The sequence below is a fragment of the Pristiophorus japonicus genome, chromosome 8 (genome assembly GCF_044704955.1).
Source record: "Pristiophorus japonicus isolate sPriJap1 chromosome 8, sPriJap1.hap1, whole genome shotgun sequence".
In the NCBI taxonomy this organism is placed as follows: Eukaryota; Metazoa; Chordata; class Chondrichthyes; family Pristiophoridae; genus Pristiophorus; species Pristiophorus japonicus.
Window position 1 is genome coordinate 26,813,051 of NC_091984.1, and position 21,213 is coordinate 26,834,263.

At 43.7% G+C, this 21,213-nt stretch overlaps 1 protein-coding gene across 3 annotated transcripts in view; it reads right to left on the bottom strand.

The window, feature by feature from the left end:
- evi5b (ecotropic viral integration site 5b) overlaps nucleotides 1–21,213 on the bottom strand; it is a 208,930-nt gene that overhangs the window by 138,750 nt on the left and 48,967 nt on the right. For 2 of the 3 annotated variants that reach the window (XM_070886010.1, XM_070886011.1), the window contains exon 2: nucleotides 11,194–11,447. In XM_070886010.1, the coding sequence (XP_070742111.1) occupies nucleotides 11,194–11,366 (173 nt within the window). In that variant the 5' untranslated portion in view covers nucleotides 11,367–11,447. The remainder of the gene's footprint in view (nucleotides 1–11,193; nucleotides 11,448–21,213) is intronic. The other variant, XM_070886012.1, reaches the window with a different exon arrangement.

The following is a 21,213-nucleotide window of genomic DNA, read 5'->3' on the forward strand; positions in this document are numbered from 1 at the left end:
TTAAATTACCTGTTAAGTATCTTAATTAACTGGCCCGCTGCTTGGTGTCAGATCTGCGATATGCACGCAGATCTGAGAATTGCAAATCTGAGACACAGAGGGGATTCAGAGCAGGATCGCGACCCACTGTCAATCAGGGCCATTTTGACGGGAGGTCTGCTCCAAACGTACACTCGTAGGACAGGGAAGATTCCAACAAGGCAAGCACACATGAAAATATTTTTCTCCCTCAAAGTAGCCATTCTTCATGTGTGAACCAAAACAGAGTTTCAACACAGTCAAGTTTAATCCTGTCCTCGCCCAATGAGGCGAGCTATTAGAATGGGTCTCTCAATAGCAATCAAGGAACCCTGGATGACCTTTTCATCCTTAATCCAGTGATACTGAGGCCAACTGTTGCACTAGGATCTCTGCTACAGAGATCAGCTCAGTATGCACATAGTGGTTAAACCTTGGACCTTTCTCGTCTGTATAGCTCAGCCAATCAACTTGCTGAGCCATAGGGGGAGCTCACGCACAGATTGCTATAATATATAAAAGGCCGTGAAATTGTTTACAATGTCAAATAAAGGTCATTTTTGGGACAATTCTGACCTCCTTTTACTTCTAAGAATGAGGTACAAGGGACGATCCCTCTTCTATGACTATCTCCCTTCAGGGCTGTGGTGATGAAACAAAATTATCTCCCCGTTCTTAGAACAAATCTTGGACTGCACAACTAATATTTTCCTCAGCACTATCCTCCTTCTTAATAGTGATTTTACCCCTCCGCCCACTATCCTTGCAATATGAGCAAATGCGGTTTAGATCATATGCAACAATGCGATAAATAAATCCTCTGTGGAAGGAAGATTTTTGACCTTCATTTCGATTAGTTTTGGGATTTCTGAGCAATCAGAGCTTTCAATCTGGACACTGGCCAAAATGACCATGGTGACACTAAACTTCAGATCTAAAACAGACAAGTAAACAGAAACATACAGCACTGTTCAAACTTAATTAAATGTACAGAACATTTTGAAAACTCGTTTTTTTTTTAAAACAACAGTTTTTCTGACCTACCATTTGCCTTGGCCCAAAAAAAACCAGAAAATGGTCTCTTTAACCTAAATCTGTTAATCATTTGCAGAGGCAAACACTGAGTTTGCATTGCATGCTTAAGACAAGTCCTTAAAACACATAATTTATAATGCTGGTTGTGCATCTATCAAGGAAGAGCACAAAATGTTCTTTGCAACAATATTGGGAGGAAGGCGAATATAAATCATATTTAAAATATCATTCTTTTCAGGTATGCATCATTCAGGACACTAATCATTTAAAAAAAAACGTAAGTCGAGCACTAAAACTATTAAACTACCTAAATCTATTTACAAATTAAAATAAAAGTCTTAAAAGCACACCCCAAAAATATATATGAAGAATTCAGTCCAAAATGTTATTTTTACACAGACAATGACATTTTGTTTTGGCCTCAAAGCTGCCTGCTGTACTCCTTGCTCAAATCAATATTGAACTTTAGCTTCACCAAAGAAAAAGACCAGTTTCGCCGATAAGTCAACTGAGCAAGATTTAATCAAAATGGCCACTTACAAAAACACAAAACAAAAACATCTCGGTATGAGTAACTTGAAGGCCAAGTCAATAGGGAATAGGGCACAGGATAATTAGTAAAATTACAAGCCAGTAAAACTGTTGTTTTGTCAGTTGTCTTCTTTCTCAAAAGAATGGGAAATAAACAATGAGAAAAAACATCCCATTGTGTTGCAGTCCTGTCACTGCAGCGTTTCCAACTCTTCAATTAAAATCTAAGATGTATAATTGCACAACACCAAAAACCAATTAATTAACTAGTCTCAAATGTTAATTAAATCTTCAAAAAGCCGCCTACATTGGAGAACATGCAGCTCTTATTACATCCTAATACCTTTGTTTAAAATATTGCTTATCAATATTAATCTTACTTGCATCCATTGTGCATATTGAGTCGCTTTTCTAAATCATGACTGTGAAACGATGAAAAATTTTTGACATTGACCTCATGGGTTAAGTGTTTAAGTCCATTTTTTCTTTTCTAATTGGTTATTTTTGAATCTATGCTGACACCTCATACAGGACTGAGGGAGCGCTGCTTGGTTGGGGGTGCTGTCCTTCAGATGAGTTGTGAAACCGAGGCCCATTTTTCCTTTTCAATATTTCAGGTGGACGTAAAAGATCACATTTGCGTTATTCAGAGAAAGATCGGGAATACAAACTGGTGTCCTGGCCACCATTCCTCTTTCGGCCAACACCACTAAAGTTGGTCATTCATCTCACTGCTATAAGTGGGATCTTGCGTTGTAGACCTCACTTCAAAAACGTGATTTATTGGATGTCTTCAGAACGGAGAACATTATAAATGCAAGCTCTCTGGTTTCTTATTTTTGCAATTCAATTACACAATTTTTTTTATCCCCATGTCAATTTTCTTCTCAATCACATTCTACTGAAAAAAAATTCAACCCAGTTACATTCCATTAAAAACTATTTCTCCAAGATAGTCACCATGGCAGTTCCTTGCCCACCCCACAACATACCTCTAAAAATAATCATCACAGAAAAGTACAATTCAGAAAAGAAAATGACCTTATCCATCTTCCAATTGCTCCAACAACTTACACCCTTCTCCCTTCGTGCATGGCTGAACACACACCACTGGTTCTCAAACATCCCCTACCTTGAGAACATTCTTCTTCCAACACTTCACGGCCCAGTTATCCAGCTAACACCCAATGTTCCAATCCAAACAACTGTCCCGTCATTTAGACAAGTCAATCTGTGCTGCAGACTCCATTAAATGCAGATGTAATATGAGGCTGATGTAACATAACCAAACCAGACAACTCCAAGAAGCCATCATGCAGTCCCAGGCCCTGCAATTTTTTTCCCCACAGCCTTCTCCCCCTGCCCTAAATTCCACATCGCACTGCTCACTACTCGCTCCCAAGTTTAACCCCAACATGTCTGCAACCAGTTCCTAAATCAGCTCGCCAATTTTCAATGCAGCCCTCAATGTATACTTGCTCTTGGAAAAAGCTGTGTTCCTTCCCAAAGTCCCACCTTTAATTCTGCGAGCTCCAGTTGTCCGTCCCTGGACTTACCAACATTCCTCTCCTTTGGCTTCATACATGCCTCCAATCTCATTGCTCATTCGATTGCCTTCTTTTTTGTAAAAGGAATTGACTGTTCAGCCACAATTTATGCTGTTAACCAATAAGCATGCAACTTAAAAACATGCACAGGTTGTTAAATAACTTTTATTTTGCATATTTTAAAGCAATAGAATTATAAAATGATCATTACACTGCTTAAAGAAAACAGCTGTTAGCCAAATACTGAATGAATGTTAATAAATAGTGAGATGGGAGCAAACAAAATACAAATCATTGAGATCATTGGGCTTTTGACAATATTTAAAACGATGTTTAAAAGTTTTCCCTATGAACGATTAACTGCTGTCTACTAAAGAAAAAGCGACAAGAACTCCAGTCAACATGACCAACCTCACGGGAATTTATATCTGTAGCCTACCTTTTTAGCAAGTTATTAGCAATGCTCCATTTTCTTACAAAAGAAAATCCTTTTCACTGAAAATAACCCTACCTTGTGAGGTTCATAATTCTTCAGTATATCTTCAAAATAAAAATCAACTATCATGGAGTCCTGTTCGGCTGAGTAAACATAAAACCCCTGCTCCTCTATCTGAAGTTTAAACAAATGAGTCTCCTCCCCTTAACCTTCAGCAATAAACCGTACCACGTTTTCAAATATTGGGTGTGCTCTGATATTGAGATAGCACACAGTGAGCTTCACTCTGCACATAGCATTGCTGTAGCTGGCCTAGAAACAAAGTGGCAAAAATGGAAAACTATTCAATGCACCAGCACTAACTACTTCAGTTTAAAGAGCAGCCAAAAGCCAGAAATAATAATTGAAGAAACAAACAAGTTTTTTTATTGTGTTCCTAACACAGATGAGGCTGCACACAGTGAGGTTAAAGTAACAGTGACCTCAATCTTTATTAAGACACTCCAGAGTGAGGAATAGGCCTTAGGCGCCGACTTATATACAATGCTTCCAAGGGATGCTGGGATCCGTTGGGATTTCAGGGGATGCGCTCCCTGGTGGTGGAACATGGGAGTGCATGCTTTACAGATACGCAACATCACTCCCCCTCCAAAGTCAAAGTGAAAACTATTTACAAGGTGAGGCGGTCGGGAGCCTTTCTTTCCCTGGTGGACCACCTTGGTACAAATGTCTGTTCTGGTGTGTTAGCTGTGCTCTCGCTGGGCTGGCGTATTGTTGGTCTTGCAGGGCTGCTAGGTGAGCCTGGCCTTGCTGGGTTCGATTTCCTGGTCTGGCGTGGTGTCGTTGATCCTTTGGATGTATGTTGTGGGATCGAAAAAGGTGGTGTCTGCTGTGGGTTGTTCAGGGCAGTCTGTGAACTGCAGCCTCGTTTGGTCCAGGTGCTTTCTGCAAATTTGTCCATTGTCTAATTTGACTGCAAACACCCTGTTCCCTTCTTTAGCTATCACTGTGCCCGTGATCCACTTGGGACCATGTCCCTAGTTTAACACATACACAGGGTCATTCAGATCAATTTCCCGTGACACAGTGGCGCGACCATCGTTTACATTTTGTTGCTGCCGCCTGCTCTCTACCTGATCATGCAGGTTGGGGTGAACCAGCGAGAGTCTGGTTTTAAGTGTCCTTTTCATGAGTAGCTCAGCCGGGGGCACCCCTGTGCGCGAGTGGGGTCTCGTGCGGTAGCTGAGCAGTACTCGGGACAGACGGGTTTAGAGTGAGCCTTCTGTGACTTGTTTAAGGCTCTGTTTGATGGTTTGTACTGCCCGCTCTGCCTGCCCATTGGAGGCTGGTTTAAACGGGGCCGAGGTGACATGTCTGATCCCATTGCGGGTCATGAATTCTTTAAATTCGGCACTGGTGAAACATGGCCCGTTGTCACTGACCAGTATGTCAGGCAGGCTGTGGGTGGGAAACATGGCCCTCAGGCTTTCAATGGTGGCGGTGGTGGTGCTTCCCGACATTATTTCACATTCAATCCATTTTGAAAAAACATCCACCACCACCAGGAAGACGGGCTCGCATAGTCGACATGGATCCTTGACCATGGTCTGGAGGGCCAGGACCACAAACTTAGTGGTGCCTCTCTGGGCGCGTTGCTCAACTGAGCACATACGCTGCATTGCCGTAGACAGGACTCTAAGTCAGAGTCGATACCGGGCCGCCAAACGTGGGATCTGACTATCGCTTTCATCATTACTATACCCGGGTGTGTGCTGTGGAGATCCAAGATGACCGTCTCCCTGCCCTTTTTGGGTAGCACTACGCGGTTACCCCACAACAGGCAGTCTCTGCCTGAATGGACAGCTCGTTCTTTTGCTGCTGGAACGGCTCGATTAGCTCTTGCATTTCAACGGAGATGCTGGCTCAGCTCCCATACAGTACACAGTTTTTTTACTAGGGACAGCAGAGGATTTTGGCTGGTCCAAGTCCTAATCTGGCGGGCCGTGATAGGTGATTTATCATTTTCAAATGCTTCCATGATCATCAACAAGTCTGCGGGCTGTGCCACCATCAACAAGTTTGCAGGCTACACCATTTCCACCCCCATGGTGGGTAATGGTAGCCGACGGGGAGCATCCGCACAGTTCTCAGTGTCTGGCCTGTGGCGGATGGTGTAGTTATACGTCGATATCGCGAATGCCATATTTCTATTCAGGCTGAGGCATTAGTATTTATCCCCATGTTTTCAGCGAACAGGGATGTGAGGGGCTTGCGATCGGTTTCCAGCTCAAATTTGAGGCCAAACAGGTACTGATGCATTTTCTTTACCCAGAACACACACGCTAATGCCTCTTTCTCAATCATGCTGTAGGCCCTCTTGGCGTTAGACAAGCTCCTGGAAACATAGGCGACAGGTTGCAACTTCCCCACAACGTTAGCTTGTTGTAATACACACCCGACTCTGTACGATGATGCGTCACATGCTAGCATAAGTCTTTTACACGGGTTATACAATACAAGCAGCTTGTTGGAGCATAAAATGTTTCTGGCTTTCTCAAAAGCAATTACTTGGTTTTATCCCCATACCCAGCTCTCAGCTTTGCGCAATAACACATGTAGGGGCTCCAAAAGGATGCTTAACCCCGGTAGGAAGTTACCAAAATCGTTGACGAGTCCCAGGAACGACGCAGCTCCGTGACGTTCTGTGGTCTGGGCGCGTTCCTGATAGCCTCTGTCTTGGCGTCTGTGGGCCGAATCCCGTCCGCCACAATCTTTCTCCCCAAAAGCACCACTTCTTTTGCCATGAAGACGCATTTAGACATCTTTAGCCGCAACCCTACGTGATCCAGTCGCTGGAGGACCTCCTCCAGGTTTTGTAGGAGCTCGGCGGTGTCCCGACCCGTGACCAATATGTCGTCCTGAAAAACCACCGTGTTTGGTACCGACTTGAGTAGGCTCTCCATGTTTCTCTGGAAGATCGCTGCAGCCGACCGCATTCCAAACGGGCATCTGTTGTAGATGAACAGTTCCTTGTGCATGTTGATGCAGGTGAGGCCCTTCGAAGACTCCTCCAACTCAAGCGTCATGTAGGCCGAAGTCAGGTCGAGCTTGGTGAACGTCTTGCCTCCTGCCAGCGTCGCAAATAGGTCGCCTGCCTTAGGTAGCTGGGATTGGTCCTGTAGCGAGAAACAATTAATAGTTACTTTATAATCGCTGCAAATCCTGACCGTGCCATCACTTTTGAGTACTGGAACAATCGGGCTGGTCCACTCGCTGAATTCCACTGGGGAGATGATGCCCTCGCGTTGCAGCCTGTCCAGCTCGATTTCCACTCTCTCCCTCATCATGTGAGGTACCGCTTGCGCCTTGTGGTGAATGGGTCGTGCCTCTAGGACCAAGTAGATCCGCACCTTCGCCCCGGAAAAGTTTCCAATGCCTGGCTCAAAAAGGGGAGATTTGTTAAGAACCTGAGTACATGAGGCCTCATCGACATGTGATAGCGCTCGGATGTCATCCCAGTTCCAGCGGATTTTGCCCAGCCAGCTCCTTCCAAGCAGTGTGGGACCATCGCCCGGGACAATCCAGAGTGGCAGTTCGTAAACCGTGCCCTCGTAGGTGACCTTGACCATGGCGCTGCCCAGGACAGTGATAAGCTCTTTGGTGTATGTTCTTAGTTTTGTGTGGATGCGGCTCAGGGCTGGTCTGAATGCCTTGTTGCACCACAGTCTCTCAAACATCTTTTTACTCATGATGGATTGGCTGGCGCCAGTGTCCAGTTCCATGGCTACGGGTATGCCATTCAATTTTACATTTAGCATTATAGGTGGACATTTCGTAGAAAATGTGTACACCCTGTGTCCTTCAGCATCTGCCTCGTCTCTTTGAGGCTCGAAATTGTTTTGATCCACCATGGACCAATCTTCCTCTGCCACGTGGTGGTTTAGCAGGTTTTGCAGAGCTTGCAGCTCGTTTGCAAGCTCGTTGGAGGTGCCCCATTGTTCCATAGCTCTTGCAAACATATCCTTTGAAGCGGCATGAATAGGCTGAATGGAAGCCTCCACAACACCAGCAAGGTGTGAATTGCCTTGCATTCATCCTTTGTTGGGGACTCAGTCATCTGGGTCACCTGAGGCCTGCTGGCAGTTGCAGACTCGTGGGTTCTGCCCTGTACATTTCTGCTCGCAAACACAGTTCCAGTTAATTTATGAACATTGCTAGCACTTGTGTGCTGAGAGATTTGTTTGGTGTCATCACTGGTGGACATAAATGCCTGTGCTATTGCAATGGCCTTACTGAGGGTTGGTGTCTCTACAGTCAAAAGTTTTTGTAGGATGGTCTCGTGGCCAATGCCCAGTACAAAAAGTTCTCTGAGCATTTGCTCCAGGTAGCCATCAAACTCACATTGTCCTGCAAGTCGCCTTAGCTCGGCGACGTAGCTTGCCACTTCCTGACCTTCAGATCGCTGGCACGTGTAGAACCGATACCTCGCCATCAGCACGCTCTCCCTCGGGTTAAGATGCTCACGAACCAGTGTACACAGCTCCTCATACAACTTATCTGTGGGTTTCACCGGAGCCAGAAGATTCTTCATGAGGCCGTGGGTCGGTGCCCCGCAGACTTTGACGAGGACCGCTCTCCTTTTTGCAGCGCTTCCTTCTCCGTCCAGCTCGTTGGCCTAGCCGTTCGACATAGGCTTCCCAGTCCTCACCCTCCGAGAACTTCTCCAGGATGCCCACAGTTTGCTGCATCTTTGCGTTGGATTTGTATACTCGTCACGAGTTATTGTGGTCCTAACACAGATGAGGCTGCACACAGGAAGGTTAAAGTAACAGTGACCTCAGTCTTTATTAAGACACTCCAGAGTGAGGAACAGGCCTTCGGGGCAGGCTTATATACAGTGCTCCCAAGGGATGCTGGGTTCCCTTGGGACTTCAGGGGATGAGCTCCCTGGTGGCGGAACATGGGAGTGCATGCTTTACAGCTATACAACATTTTTTAATTCCTTTTTCCATCAATCTCCTCCCCTCCCACTCTCCTGAAGGAATGAATCATCGCTAGGGTACAGTTGCATGATTCCTGATCGTCATTTGGTACCTTGCCCAAATAGATAACTCAAAAACCAGAGTAATAATGCAGACTTTTGGAGATTGATTCTCAGAACACTGGCAACACCAATATGAATAAGCAAAAGAAAAATTGGGGTAATAGTACCAATACTGGTTAAGAAACCAGCAACAGAGTAGATAACCACAATCAACTAAATTTTAGAGATTGGTTTCCAGTATGCTGTGATTTACTCTGAATGACTTCTGGACAATGGCTCTGACACACTTTGTTATCCCAGATTTGAAGCCAGTAGTTTTTGTATCTTTCATTGAAATTTGAACAGAAACTGGCAGCCAGAGATGCAGTTGGTAAGTTAGCACCAAAGGGCCCAATTATGGCAGCTGGTGACCAAGGCTACCCTGCAGTTACAAATGTTAAGCAGAATTTGAGACAAAATGCTTAGCATGGGAAATTTGATGGAATGACGTAGTACACCATAGTATTTTCTGAAAAAGAGAAGTTGTGAGTCGAAGTCAAATTTTCATTCTGCAAAAGGGGATTTTGCTGGTTTAGAGCAGTGGTTCTCAAACTGAGGTACACACCCAGGGCATGTTCAAGTTCTAGGTTTTAAGGAGGCTGCAGATAGAGACAGAGTTGGAGGAGATTGTAAAGTTAGGAAAGAGAGAGACTGTGGAAGGATTTGAAGATGGGGAACTAGGATTTTGAAATCAAGAGAGGTTGGGGAGGATAGGCATGACAGATGAATGGGATCTTGTGTGGCTAAAGGACAAGGTCAGCTGGGAGGTCACTGGAAAAGTTGAGCCAGAAGGTGACAAAGGTACACAAGGGTTTTTGCTGGCAGTTGGGGTGAGGTAAGAATGAAGAAATGTGATGTTTTGGAGGTGGTGGTAGGCATCTTGGACAGGATGTGGGGTCAGAACCTCAACTGGACAGAAGGCTGGGTTTGTACTGGCACACAGGAAGAGGATGGAATTTGATACAAAGGTACGGAGACTCGCCTACCTAATCTTCTCAGTTGTGAAACTACCTTTTCTTTTTACTGATGTTGACAAACCAGCTTTGTCTTTTTAGCAATTTCTGTTTTAATTTCAGATTTGCAGTTATTTTTCCCCCATTTTTTTTGAAAAAATTTTTTTTTTCTCCCTTCCCTCACTTTTCAGAAGGTATTGAGACTTTGCTAGGCTACAATTCCACCATTGCGGAATATGAAAACATAGGAATGTAGGAACAACATAGCTAGGAATTGCTAGACATAACAAAGACCACGGTCCATCTAGTTCGCCTTCTACCATCCTGGTAGTTACATGACAACAATAATGGAGTTGTTGACAAATCATTGCAATCGATCTCTATCCATTAGTTTACAACAGGCCAAGACATGTGGCGAGGGAAAGCACCAGTCGTGGAGAGCTTTGAGAACCATTGGTCCAAAGTCACCTGTTCCTCCCAAACATGATACAATTACCACATCATGTCTCAAATTACCCATATACCGTATTCCACAATATTATTTTCTGAAATAAATCTATCTAATTTGCATTTGAATTGGTCTCCAGGGAGCCTGTTCCACAGATTTAGATCCCCATTACCATCTTCTTTTCCCTTGCACCATCATCCCCTCCGTCATTTAACCTCCCCTACCTTCCACTTTATCACAGACCTTCCCTGCCATCCCTGTCTCTGCACTTGCTTAAAAACTGTTAAATTCTGAACTTATCCCAGTTCTGATGAAAGATCTTGTACCTGAAATGTTGACTCTTTCTCTCTTCACAGAGGCAGCCTGACCTGCTGCGTGTTCCCAACATTTTCTGTTTTTATACCAGCAGAGACTAGTTGGGCCGAACGGCCTGTTCAGTGCTGTAAATTCTATGTAATTCCTACCCACCCCAACAATAAACCTTTAAAAAAAATTAACCTTGAATTGTGATCACATTGCTCATGGTTGATATCCCAGGCTAGGAGAATTTTGTGTGGTCTTTGTGAATTGCTGCTTTAAAGGAATTATGGGAGAAAAATAAAATAGTACAAAAATTGCTTCGAGCGATACTAAATGAAGCACTTCAGGTTTTGATTTTACATGTGCTGGGAAACAAATAATTTGGTGGCAGGAAAGTTGTTTATAGATTGCTGCCTCCTTTTGATTTCCTCACAATTCTTTGCAATCCTGAAATTCCTTTTTAATCCTGAAATTCCAATGCCAAATCAGAAAACTTGCCTTTTCCTGTAAAGAGCTACACTGCAGATAGATTTACAAGCCAAACATAAAAATGAGGTACAATTTCTACATGCCCCAAGGATACAAATCATTTAAGTCACATTCTTTACTAACACTATAATTTGTGGATATTTTGATTTATATTGCTCAGTTTGAATAATCTGTGAATGCTGTTTCAACAAAATTCTATGTACATATCTCATTTTTTCAAATCATGCACAGTGGGCAAAACTGGGTGGGTTTGAAAAAGGAAAATGAAAGCAGTGGAAAGTAACCATAAAAATAACAGCAACCAAAATCCATTGGCTTATTTCAGTTTTCGATATAAAACTTATTTTACTTACGGGGATGAAGACAGAACCCACCTGTTCTGTTCTTCTAGCTTAGCAAGAAGTTCCAAGTCGTCGGGACTGAGCGAGGTCGGTGATTCAGGGGAAAGCGCAGGTGTGGAGAGTGTTGTCGATGACGATGTAGTGTGCAGTGATGAAGCAGATGGGCTTGCCACCTGACTAGCCATTTGACTGACAGTGTGAGATACTGTGTTCTTCACCCATGAGAGAGTAGAACTCAACTTCTCTGCAACCTTGTCTGTCGCCACCTGACGAAGAAAGTTTATATTTACATTATACAGTCGACCATTGGCTTAATTAATAATAGATCTTTGAAGTACTGCTTTCCTTTCAATCCATAAAGTCAGTTAGTTTTGGTGGTAAATATATTAGCTTTCTAAATGCTGCTTCCTGACTTTGCACTAAGTCCCACGATTGGGCGACCAGTGCAGAAAAATACATAAAGATTTGACCAAGACAGGCAAGGTACGTATTTTCAGGGCTTCAAATCAGAACTCAGGATTCTACTGTAATAGATGTAATTGATTTTAAAGAATGGCTTGAGCTGGAAAATCTGCTGCAGTGGGAAACAGCCTTTTTCAGGTCTGCCAGTTCATGAACTTGACAGCTTCAGGGTCCGAATCCCACCCGGCGGAGGGCGATCAGGGAGCATTGAGAGGACGGTGGGGGGAGTGGGAAGATGCGTCCTTGTCCCGTGAGGCAGGGGTGACATTCGGTCCAGCGTGAGGAGGACTGGGAGCAGGAATACAGGAGTCCGTACCCTTGAAGGAGGATATGCAGGAGTATCACAGGTAACTGCATCATGTGTGTCGGTCTGGACACGATTTAGCAGAAGCTGGACAACCTCTGCCAGGAAGCAGCACGGGCACCTCATCTGTTTTGCGGCCCACAACCATCCTGTAGCCGATGCTCATGTCCACCCATGCCACATTGCCCGCTATGGCGATAAATTGGTCCCCGGGGGACATGCTGCCTCCAGGCTATATGCCAGAGACAATCCATGCAGGATCCGGCTGCTGAGGATCATCCTCCCATTACATAAGGCAGCTACCTTGTAGTTAGATGACATTTGTTCCCTCAAAGCAGCAGCTATTCCAATGACTTTGCTTTCCAGCTCACAGACCTCCCCAAGAGTGGCGAGATCAGTTCAGGTTCCACCTATGGTCCTTCAAGTAAACTGCACACTACTTCTGCCCCTTCTTCAGGTCATCCATGATAATCAAGAACAGGGGACTGCCCAGTCGATAGGCCATTACAATGCTTTCACCTTCCGAATGCATAGAAAGAGGCGCGCCTCATGAAAGTAATTGCCTTCAAACACAAACAAGACTCTATGACAAAACTGCCAATAAGAGAGTGCCAGAACTGAGCGAATTAAGAAAGAAAACTCAAGAACAATTTCCAAACTGCTGGGCTGAGGCTCCACAGCTCAAATTTGTTGGCCCCCCAGGCTGAGTCGTAAGAGCAATAAATCAAGTCAATTACCAAGTCATCCATGCCATTATTTTTCAGTCTAACTGGCTGCGGCACAAGTAACTGCACAAATCCAGTAGATTAGCGATCGCCAGTGACAGCAAATTATGATGACCAGCGTAGTACTGTGTGTTAAGAAAGAACTGCATTTATATCGTGCCTTTCTTGACCTCAGGGCGCCCCAAAATGTTTTAAAGCCAATGAAGTGCTTTGGAAGTGCATTCAATGCTGTAATGTCGGAAACACAACAGCCAAATTGTGCACAGCAAGCTCCCCAAACAGCAATGTGATAATGACCAACTAATCTGTTTTTGTGATGCTGTTTGAGGGATAAATTTTGTCCAGGACATCGAGGAAAACTCCCCACCCTTCTTTAGAAATAGTGGCATGGGACATTTTTTTATAATGCTGCCCATCTTAAATTGTGCCCCCCGCCCCCCCCACTCCACTCTTCTGTTAACAGCAGTCTTCCTTCCACTCATTATTTTAGATCAACGTAAAACAGATGAAAGGTTACATTACGTGAAGAAAAGATTGGTCCCATATGTAGAATCCAAGAGCAAACTTGGGAAGTGTGATGTTTACAAATTTTAATTTGGGATTTGGTCACAATCAATAACTGCAAATTAACATTTTCCTTATGAATGTACAAGTAGCCACTCAGTAATTAATTTAAAATCTATCTACAAGATTAATATAATTAAATTTGAACAATCAGGCAACAAACTGAAAATAAAAAAGCTGACATGAAGAAAAGGCAACAAAAGTAAAAGATAGCAACTGTGAAACCAGATACAGCTTAGTTAGCATCTTGGTTTTATTTTTAGCTCATAAAAAGTTCGGAGAGCTGCAAGTATTGGAGTTTGTCGGTGGCTGTACCTAGGCTATAATCCCACTTCATTACCTGAAAATAGAATCAACGATGCAAGTTCTGTCTACCACAAATGTTTTAAATCAAGACAATATGTGCTGTAAATTCTCTAATGTTCTAATTAGCCGTGAAAACCAGGAAATCATTTTCATGAATAGTAAATCAATAAATTACCTTGAAAAGTATGAATTAAACAAAATGTTACTTTCCTATACCTACCACAATTAAATTCAAAAGGGTACATGACCAAAGTACATCTAAATGCGTTTTGTTTCATTTGTTATTTTCTTTGATGCAACAGATGTAGGGTAAATGTATTCTGTCCCTCAGTTGCAGGCAAAAATGCTAATGGATTCTTAAAACTACTTTTCATGCCATTTCATCAGAAATATAGAAATTTAAATTATATTCCACTTCTCATCTCAAAAAGTACCAACAATTCTAATAAAGTTACACAGATCAGCCGATACCTGCTGTAAATATAGGCTCATTTCCATATATACAAAATCAATAATGTGGATTTATGCAAAGCCTCTAATGTAGATACACGTCCTGCTGTGCTTCAAGCTGTAACTGGAAAAAATGGATGCCAAACCAAAGGAGATGTCAGGAGGGGTGACCAATATTTTGGTAAAAGAGTTGAGTTTAAGGAGGGCCTTGAAAGAGGAGGTCGGTGGAGAGGCGGAGATGTTTCGGGAGGGAATTCCAGAGTATAGGGGCTAGATAGCTGAAGGCACGGCTGCCTATGGTGGAGTGAAGGTGAAATGCAGAAGAGGAACAATTGGAGGAACGCAGATTTCTGCCATACTGGGAACAGGCCATACTGAATTTAGTGATGAGTAACGAACCAGAATTGGTTAATAATCCGACAGTAAGGGAGCATTTAGCGAGGTGACCATAATTATGATGGAATTTGACATTAGCTTTGAGAGAGAGAACAGAGTCAAAAACCAAGGTTTCAAATTTAACTAAGGCAACTTTGAAGGGTTGAGAAATAAATTCATCACTGTAAACTGGGCTGAAGTGTTAATGGGTAAACCTACAGACAAACAACAGCTTGTACTTATATAGCACCTTTAACATCGTAAACCATCCTAAAATGCTTCACAAGAGTATTATAACACAAAAAATTTGACACCGAGCCACATAAGGAGAAATTAGGGCAGGTGATCAAAAAGCTTGGTCAAAGAGGTAGGTTTTAAGGAGCGTCTTAAAAGGAGGAAAGAAAGGTAGAGAGGCATAGAGGTTTCGGCAGGATATTCCAGAGCTTACGGCTAAGGCAACAGAAGGCACAGTCGCCAATGGTTGAACGGTTAAAATCAGGGATGCTCAAGAGGACAGAATTAGAGGATCTTGGGGGGGCTATGGGGCTGGAGGAGATTAGAGATTAGAAGGGTAAGGCCATGGAGGAATTTTTATTTTATTTTTTAAAAAGGATGAGAATTTTAAAATCGAGGCGTTGCTTAACCGGGAGTTAATGTAGGTTACCGAGCACAGGGGTGATGGGTGAGCAGAACTTGGTGCGAGTTAGGACATGGGCAGCTGAGTTTTGATTCACCTCAAGTTTATGTAGGGTAGAATGTGGGAGGCCAGCCAGGAGTGCATTGGAATAGTCAAGTCTAGAGGTAACAAAGGCATGGATGAGGGTTTCAACAGGGGGTGAGCTGAGGCAAGGGCAGAAACGGGCGATGTTACGGAGGTGGAAATAGGCGATCTTAGTTAAGCCACGGATATATAGTCAGAAGCTCTTTTCAGGGTCAAATATGACACACCAAGGTTGTAAACAGTGTGGTTCAGCCTCAGACAGATGTTCGGGAGCAGGATGTAGTCAGTGGCTTGGTATTAGTTTGTGATGGGGACCGAAAACAATGGCTTCGGTTTTCCCAATATTTAATTGGAGAAAATTTATGCTCTTACAGAACTGGATGTCAGACAAGCAGTCTGACAATTTAGAAACCACGGAGACGTCAAGAGAAGTGGTGGTGAGGTAGAGCTGGGTGTCATCAGCATAGATGTGGAAACTGACACTGTGTTTTTGGATGATTTCGCAAAGGGGCAGCATGTAAATGAGAAATAGGAGGGGTCCAAGGATAGATCCTTGGGGAACAGCGGAGGTAACGATGCGGGAGCAGGAAGAGAAGCTGTTGCAGGTGATTTTCTGGCTACGATTATATAGATAAGAATGGAACCAGGAGAGTGTAATTCCATCCAGTTGGACGACGGCAGAGGCTCTGGAGAAAGATAGAGTGGTCAACCATGTCAAAGGCTGCAGACAAGTCAAGAAGGATGAGGAGGGATAGTTTGCCTTTGTCATCGTCTCAAAAGATGTCATCTATGACTTTGATGGGAACCGTTTCGGTACTGTGGCAGGCTCGGAAACCAGATTGCAGGGATTCAAACACGGAGTTGCGGGAAAGATAGGCACAGATTTGGGAGGCGGCAACACGTTCAAGGACTTACGAGGAAAGAGAGGTTGGAGATGGGGTGGTAGTTTGCAAGGACGGAGGGGTCAAGGGTTGGTTTGTGGGGAGGGGTGATGACCAATTTTGCCAGACGACAGCAGGACCCGATCATGCTTTATGTGGTCCAACCAGATCTGGCGGTGAATGGCTAAAACAGTTGTCCGCCATATCTGTTCAAGTCTGAGTTCCTTGGACTTAAAGGAGCAACGATGAGGGCCCTACCGAAGTGGGGGGGGGAAACAGCTGAGAGAGAATAACAGTTTTAATAGGGACTAGGACATCAAAGGTGGTGGTGAGGGTATGGTTGAGCATATCAGTATGCGGCAAAATGTCGTGATGAATGGAGGGCCAAAGGCTGGACAGTTGGGATTTCGTAAGTGCAGTGATGAGTGTTGGGAGAGAGCTTTTTCCAGGGGCAGACACAGAATCCAGTAATGTTGGAGGGGGCGGGGGGGAGGGGGGTGGAGAGCTATACGAGGAAGTGGTCAGAGATGGCCTTATCTGCGATTCATACGATGGAAGTAATGATGCCACGAGAGATGGCAAGGTTGAGGGTCTGGCCATGATAATGGGTTAGGGAGTTTACATGGAGGGAGAGATTAAGGGAGGATAGGAGGCTAGTGAACTCAGAGGAGACGGAACAACATAAATTGAGATGGAGGTTGAAATCACCGAGGACAAGAAGTTGTTCGGTGCAAAGGCTGAGGGAGGAAACCAGTGAAGATGTCTCGGTAATAACATTTTTATGGCACTTGGGTGTGCGGTAGAGTATGAGAATTTTAAATGAAAGATGAGAGGGGTGGAATAAGGCGAGATGCTCAAAAGGAGGAGAAAGTGCGGGAGGAGTAGGGGGACAGACCAAGGTGTGATTTGGTGATGAGAGCCACACCACCACCACGGTGGTCTAAGCGGGGCAAGTGGTGAAAGGTATAGCCAGGTGGGGAGGTGTCATTTAAGGGTAAGAATCATCACCGCTCAACCAAATTTATGTCAGGGCTATGATGAAATCATCCACGATAAGCTCAAGGAATGCAAGGGCCTTGTTAGCAAATGAATGGACATTCTGGAGGGAGATCCGAAGAGGGTCAATAATGGCTAACCCACTGCCAGCAAATAGTGGGAAGTATTCAAATAAGTATTTGGTTCAATACAAAACCAGTACAAAAACTGCAAAGACTCCACTTATTAAACAACCATGGGCTACAAATGAGGTAAGAGGCAACACCAAGCCAAAAGGAAAAGCTTACACAATGCTCTGACTGAGCTGAATATATAGTTGTATAAATAAAATTGATCACGAGAATCACAAAAAATAAACCATTCTGGAGGGAAAAAAAATCACTAAGCTTACCCAGTCAACAATGTCTTAGAAATGCTTCCAAAATATTTCCCCTGCACAGATTTTCACCACTCTGTTCTGCTGCATTATGTAACTGAGCCTCGTCTAAGAGAGGACATTCAACTATTAGCCTCCCAGAATTCTAAAGTGTTACTCTGCAAACGACAGATTGATGACTCCCAAGATGCACAAGTGCCCTGAAAGGTTGTGTCTAAAACTGGAGAGTGACGCAGAACTTACAAACAAAAGGTTTTGGCACAACCTGTGAAAGGTTAGTCTTCCTGCCGATCATAAAAATTTCTGGTGTTAAAAAGACACCTCCCAATTTTCTGATTGGACAAATGAAAAAAAAACTCAGGTACAGCTTTGTGATTGGAAATCAGAATTAGGAAAACTCTCAATTGTCAAAGTTGCACAAAAGTCAAAAAATTCCAATCATCACTTTAATTTATTAAGTAACCGTTATGTTAGCAGGAAGTACCAGAAAACTAGTCAAGATGCAGCCCAACGCCATTAAATAATGAAACCCTTACTTTTGAGTATTTTAAATTTGAAATGTTGTACACTATTTCCTGCCTGTGTATGTCATATGCTTGGTTTCCTGCCCTTGTTACCCACCCTCTGCTCTACTCCTCACCTCCCTCCTGCTGTGCTATATTATCCTGCTCAGAATAGTACCGTGCCAAACAGCACAAAGCACCAGTGAGCAAAACCAATGATGAGCTTGTATTCTGTTATAGTTTCGTTGAAGATACAGTAACACTGTTGTTTCAAGTATCAAGCTTCTATATCAATTTTAGTGACAGTGCAAAAATTAAATACATTATTGCCATCATTATAACAGGATGAACAGAAACATTGGACAAGATGCTTTTGGGCAGGTGGCCTTAAAAATGTCAATACTGTGTGGCAAAGTAGAGAGATGTTTGCATCTAATCCAGTCCAAACCTTATCTAGTAACAGCTGACACTGGTGTCCAAAGTTAATTGTAGAACATTCCCTTAAGATAAACACGCCACCTCAGTAAGCACAAATATTTGCAAAAAACATTTCAGCAGACATTTTCAGGATCAGGGTAGCAGTCACGGAAGTCAAAGAAATAGCACAAGATGTCTTGTAAGCTGGCTCTGAAGCACTTTGAAGTTGCCCTGTACCACTCAATGCAACAGGGTTAGGGATGAGCCAAATTCTAATATTCAACTGCAACAAGACTATAAAAACCAGTTCAGCCAGCATTCTTCTATCATTTCTGTCTCATCACCTACTATAATACTTCCCCTTCTGGTTCTTGAGTGCTTATGGTTCTTGGATTTGACTTGGAACCCAATGGAAAGGCTCAGACTTTGAATGAGGAATCTGGGCAGTAAATAAAGCCACTCTGTCTTTGAGGATGATTCCCACCCTTCAAATGCTGTTACAGTTACGGTGTTGGTTTGGAAAAACTCATTCAAGGCACATCTGTGGGAAGGATTACGGAGACATGGCTCCAGGATGATCAGGGCTGGGAACTCAACATCCAGGGGTATTCAACATTCAGAAAGGATAGAATAAAAGGAAAAGGAGGTGGGGTAGCATTGCTGGTTAAAGAGGAGATTAATGCAATAGTTAGGAAAGACATTAGATTGGATGATGTGGAATCTATATGGGTAGAGCTGCAGAACACTAAAGGGCAAAAAAAGTTAATGGGAGTTGTGTACAGACCTCCAAACAGTAGTAGTGATGTTGGGGAGGGCATCAAACAGGAAATTAGGAGTGCATGCAATAAAGGTGCAGCAGTTATAATGGGTGACTTTAATATGCACATAGATTGGGCTAGCCAAACTGGAAGCAATACGGTGGAGGAGGATTTCCTGGAGTGCATAAGGGATGGTTTTCTAGACCAATATGTCGAGGAACCAACTAGGGGGGAGGCCATCTTAGACTGGGTGTTGTGTAATGAGAGAGAATTAATTAACAATCTCATTGTGCGAGGCCCCTTGGGGAAGAGTGACCATAATATGGTGGAATTCTGCATTAGGATGGAGAATGAAAGAGTTAATTCAGAGACCATGGTCCAGAACTTCAAGAAGGGTAACTTTGAAGGTATGAGGCGTGAATTGGCTAAGATAGATTGGCGAATGATACTTAAGGGGTTGACTGTGGATGGGCAATGGCAGACATTTAGAGACCGCATGGATGAATTACAACAATTGTACATTCCTGTCTGACGTAAAAATAAAAAAGGGAAGGTGGCTCAACCGTGGCTATCAAGGGAAATCAGGGATAGTATTAAAGCCAAGGAAGTGGCATACAAATTGGCCAGAAATAGCAGCGAACCTGGGGACTGGGAGAAATTTAGAACTCAGCAGAGGAGCACAAAGGGTTTGATTAGGACAGGGAAAATGGAGTACGAGAAGAAGCTTGCAGGGAACATTAAGGCGGATTGCAAAAGTTTCTACAGGTATGTAAAGAGAAAAAGGTTAGTAAAGACAAACGTAGGTCCCCTGCAGTCAGAATCAGGGGAAGTCATAACGGGGAACAAAGAAATGGCAGACCAATTGAACAAGTACTTTGGTTCAGTATTCACTAAGGAGGACACAAACAACCTTCCGGATATAAAAGGGGTCAGAGGGTCTAGTAAGGAAGAGGAACTGAGGGAAATCTTTATTAGTCGGGAAATTGTGTTGGGGAAATTGATGGGATTGAAGGCCGATAAATCCCCAGGGCCTGATGGACTGCATCCCAGAGTACTTAAGGAGGTGGCCTTGGAAATAGCGGATGCATTGACAGTCATTTTCCAACATTCCATTGACTCTGGATCAGTTCCTATCGAGTGGAGGGTAGCCAATGTAACCCCACTTTTTAAAAAAGGAGGGAGAGAGAAAGCAGGGAATTATAGACCGGTCAGCCTGACCTCAGTAGTGGGTAAAATGATGGAATCAATTATTAAGGATATCATAGCAGCGCATTTGGAAAATGGTGACATGATAGGTCCAAGTCAGCATGGATTTGTGAAAGGGAGATCATGCTTGACAAATCTTCTGGAATTTTTTGAGGATGTTTCCAGTAAAGTGGACAAAGGAGAACCAGTTGATGTGGTATATTTGGACTTTCAGAAGGCTTTCGACAAGGTCCCACACAGGAGATTAATGTGCAAAGTTAAAGCACATGAGATTGGGGGTAGTGTGCTGACGTGGATTGAGAACTGGTTGTCAGACAGGAAGCAAAGAGTAGGAGTAAATGGGTACTTTTCAGAATGGCAGGCAGTGACTAGTGGGGTGCCGCAAGGTTCTGTTCTGGGGCCCCAGCTGTTTACATTGTACATTAATGATTTAGACGAGGGGATTAAATGTAGTCTCTCCAAATTTGCGGATGACTCCAAGTTGGGTGGCAGTGTGAGCTGCGAGGAGGATGCTATGAGGCTGCAGAGTGACTTGGATAGGTTAGGTGAGTGGGCAAATGCGTGGCAGATGAAGTATAATGTGGATAAATGTGAGGTTATCCACTTTGGTGATAAAAACAGAGAGACAGACTATTATCTGAATGGTGACAGATTAGGAAGGGGGAAGGTGCAACGAGACCTGGGTGTCATGGTACATCAGGCGGTTAAGAAAGCAAATGGCATGTTGGCCTTCATAGCGAGGGGATTTGAGTACAGGGGCAGGGAGGTGTTGCTACAGTTGTACAGGGCCTTGGTGAGGCCACACCTGGAGTATTGTGTACAGTTTTGGTCTCCTAACTTGAGGAAGGACATTCTTGCTATTGAGGGAGTGCAGCGAAGATTCACCAGACTGATTCCCGGGATGGTGGGACTGACCTATCAAGAAAGACTGGATCAACTGGGCTTGTATTCACTGGAGTTCAGAAGAGTGAGAGGGGACCTCATAGAA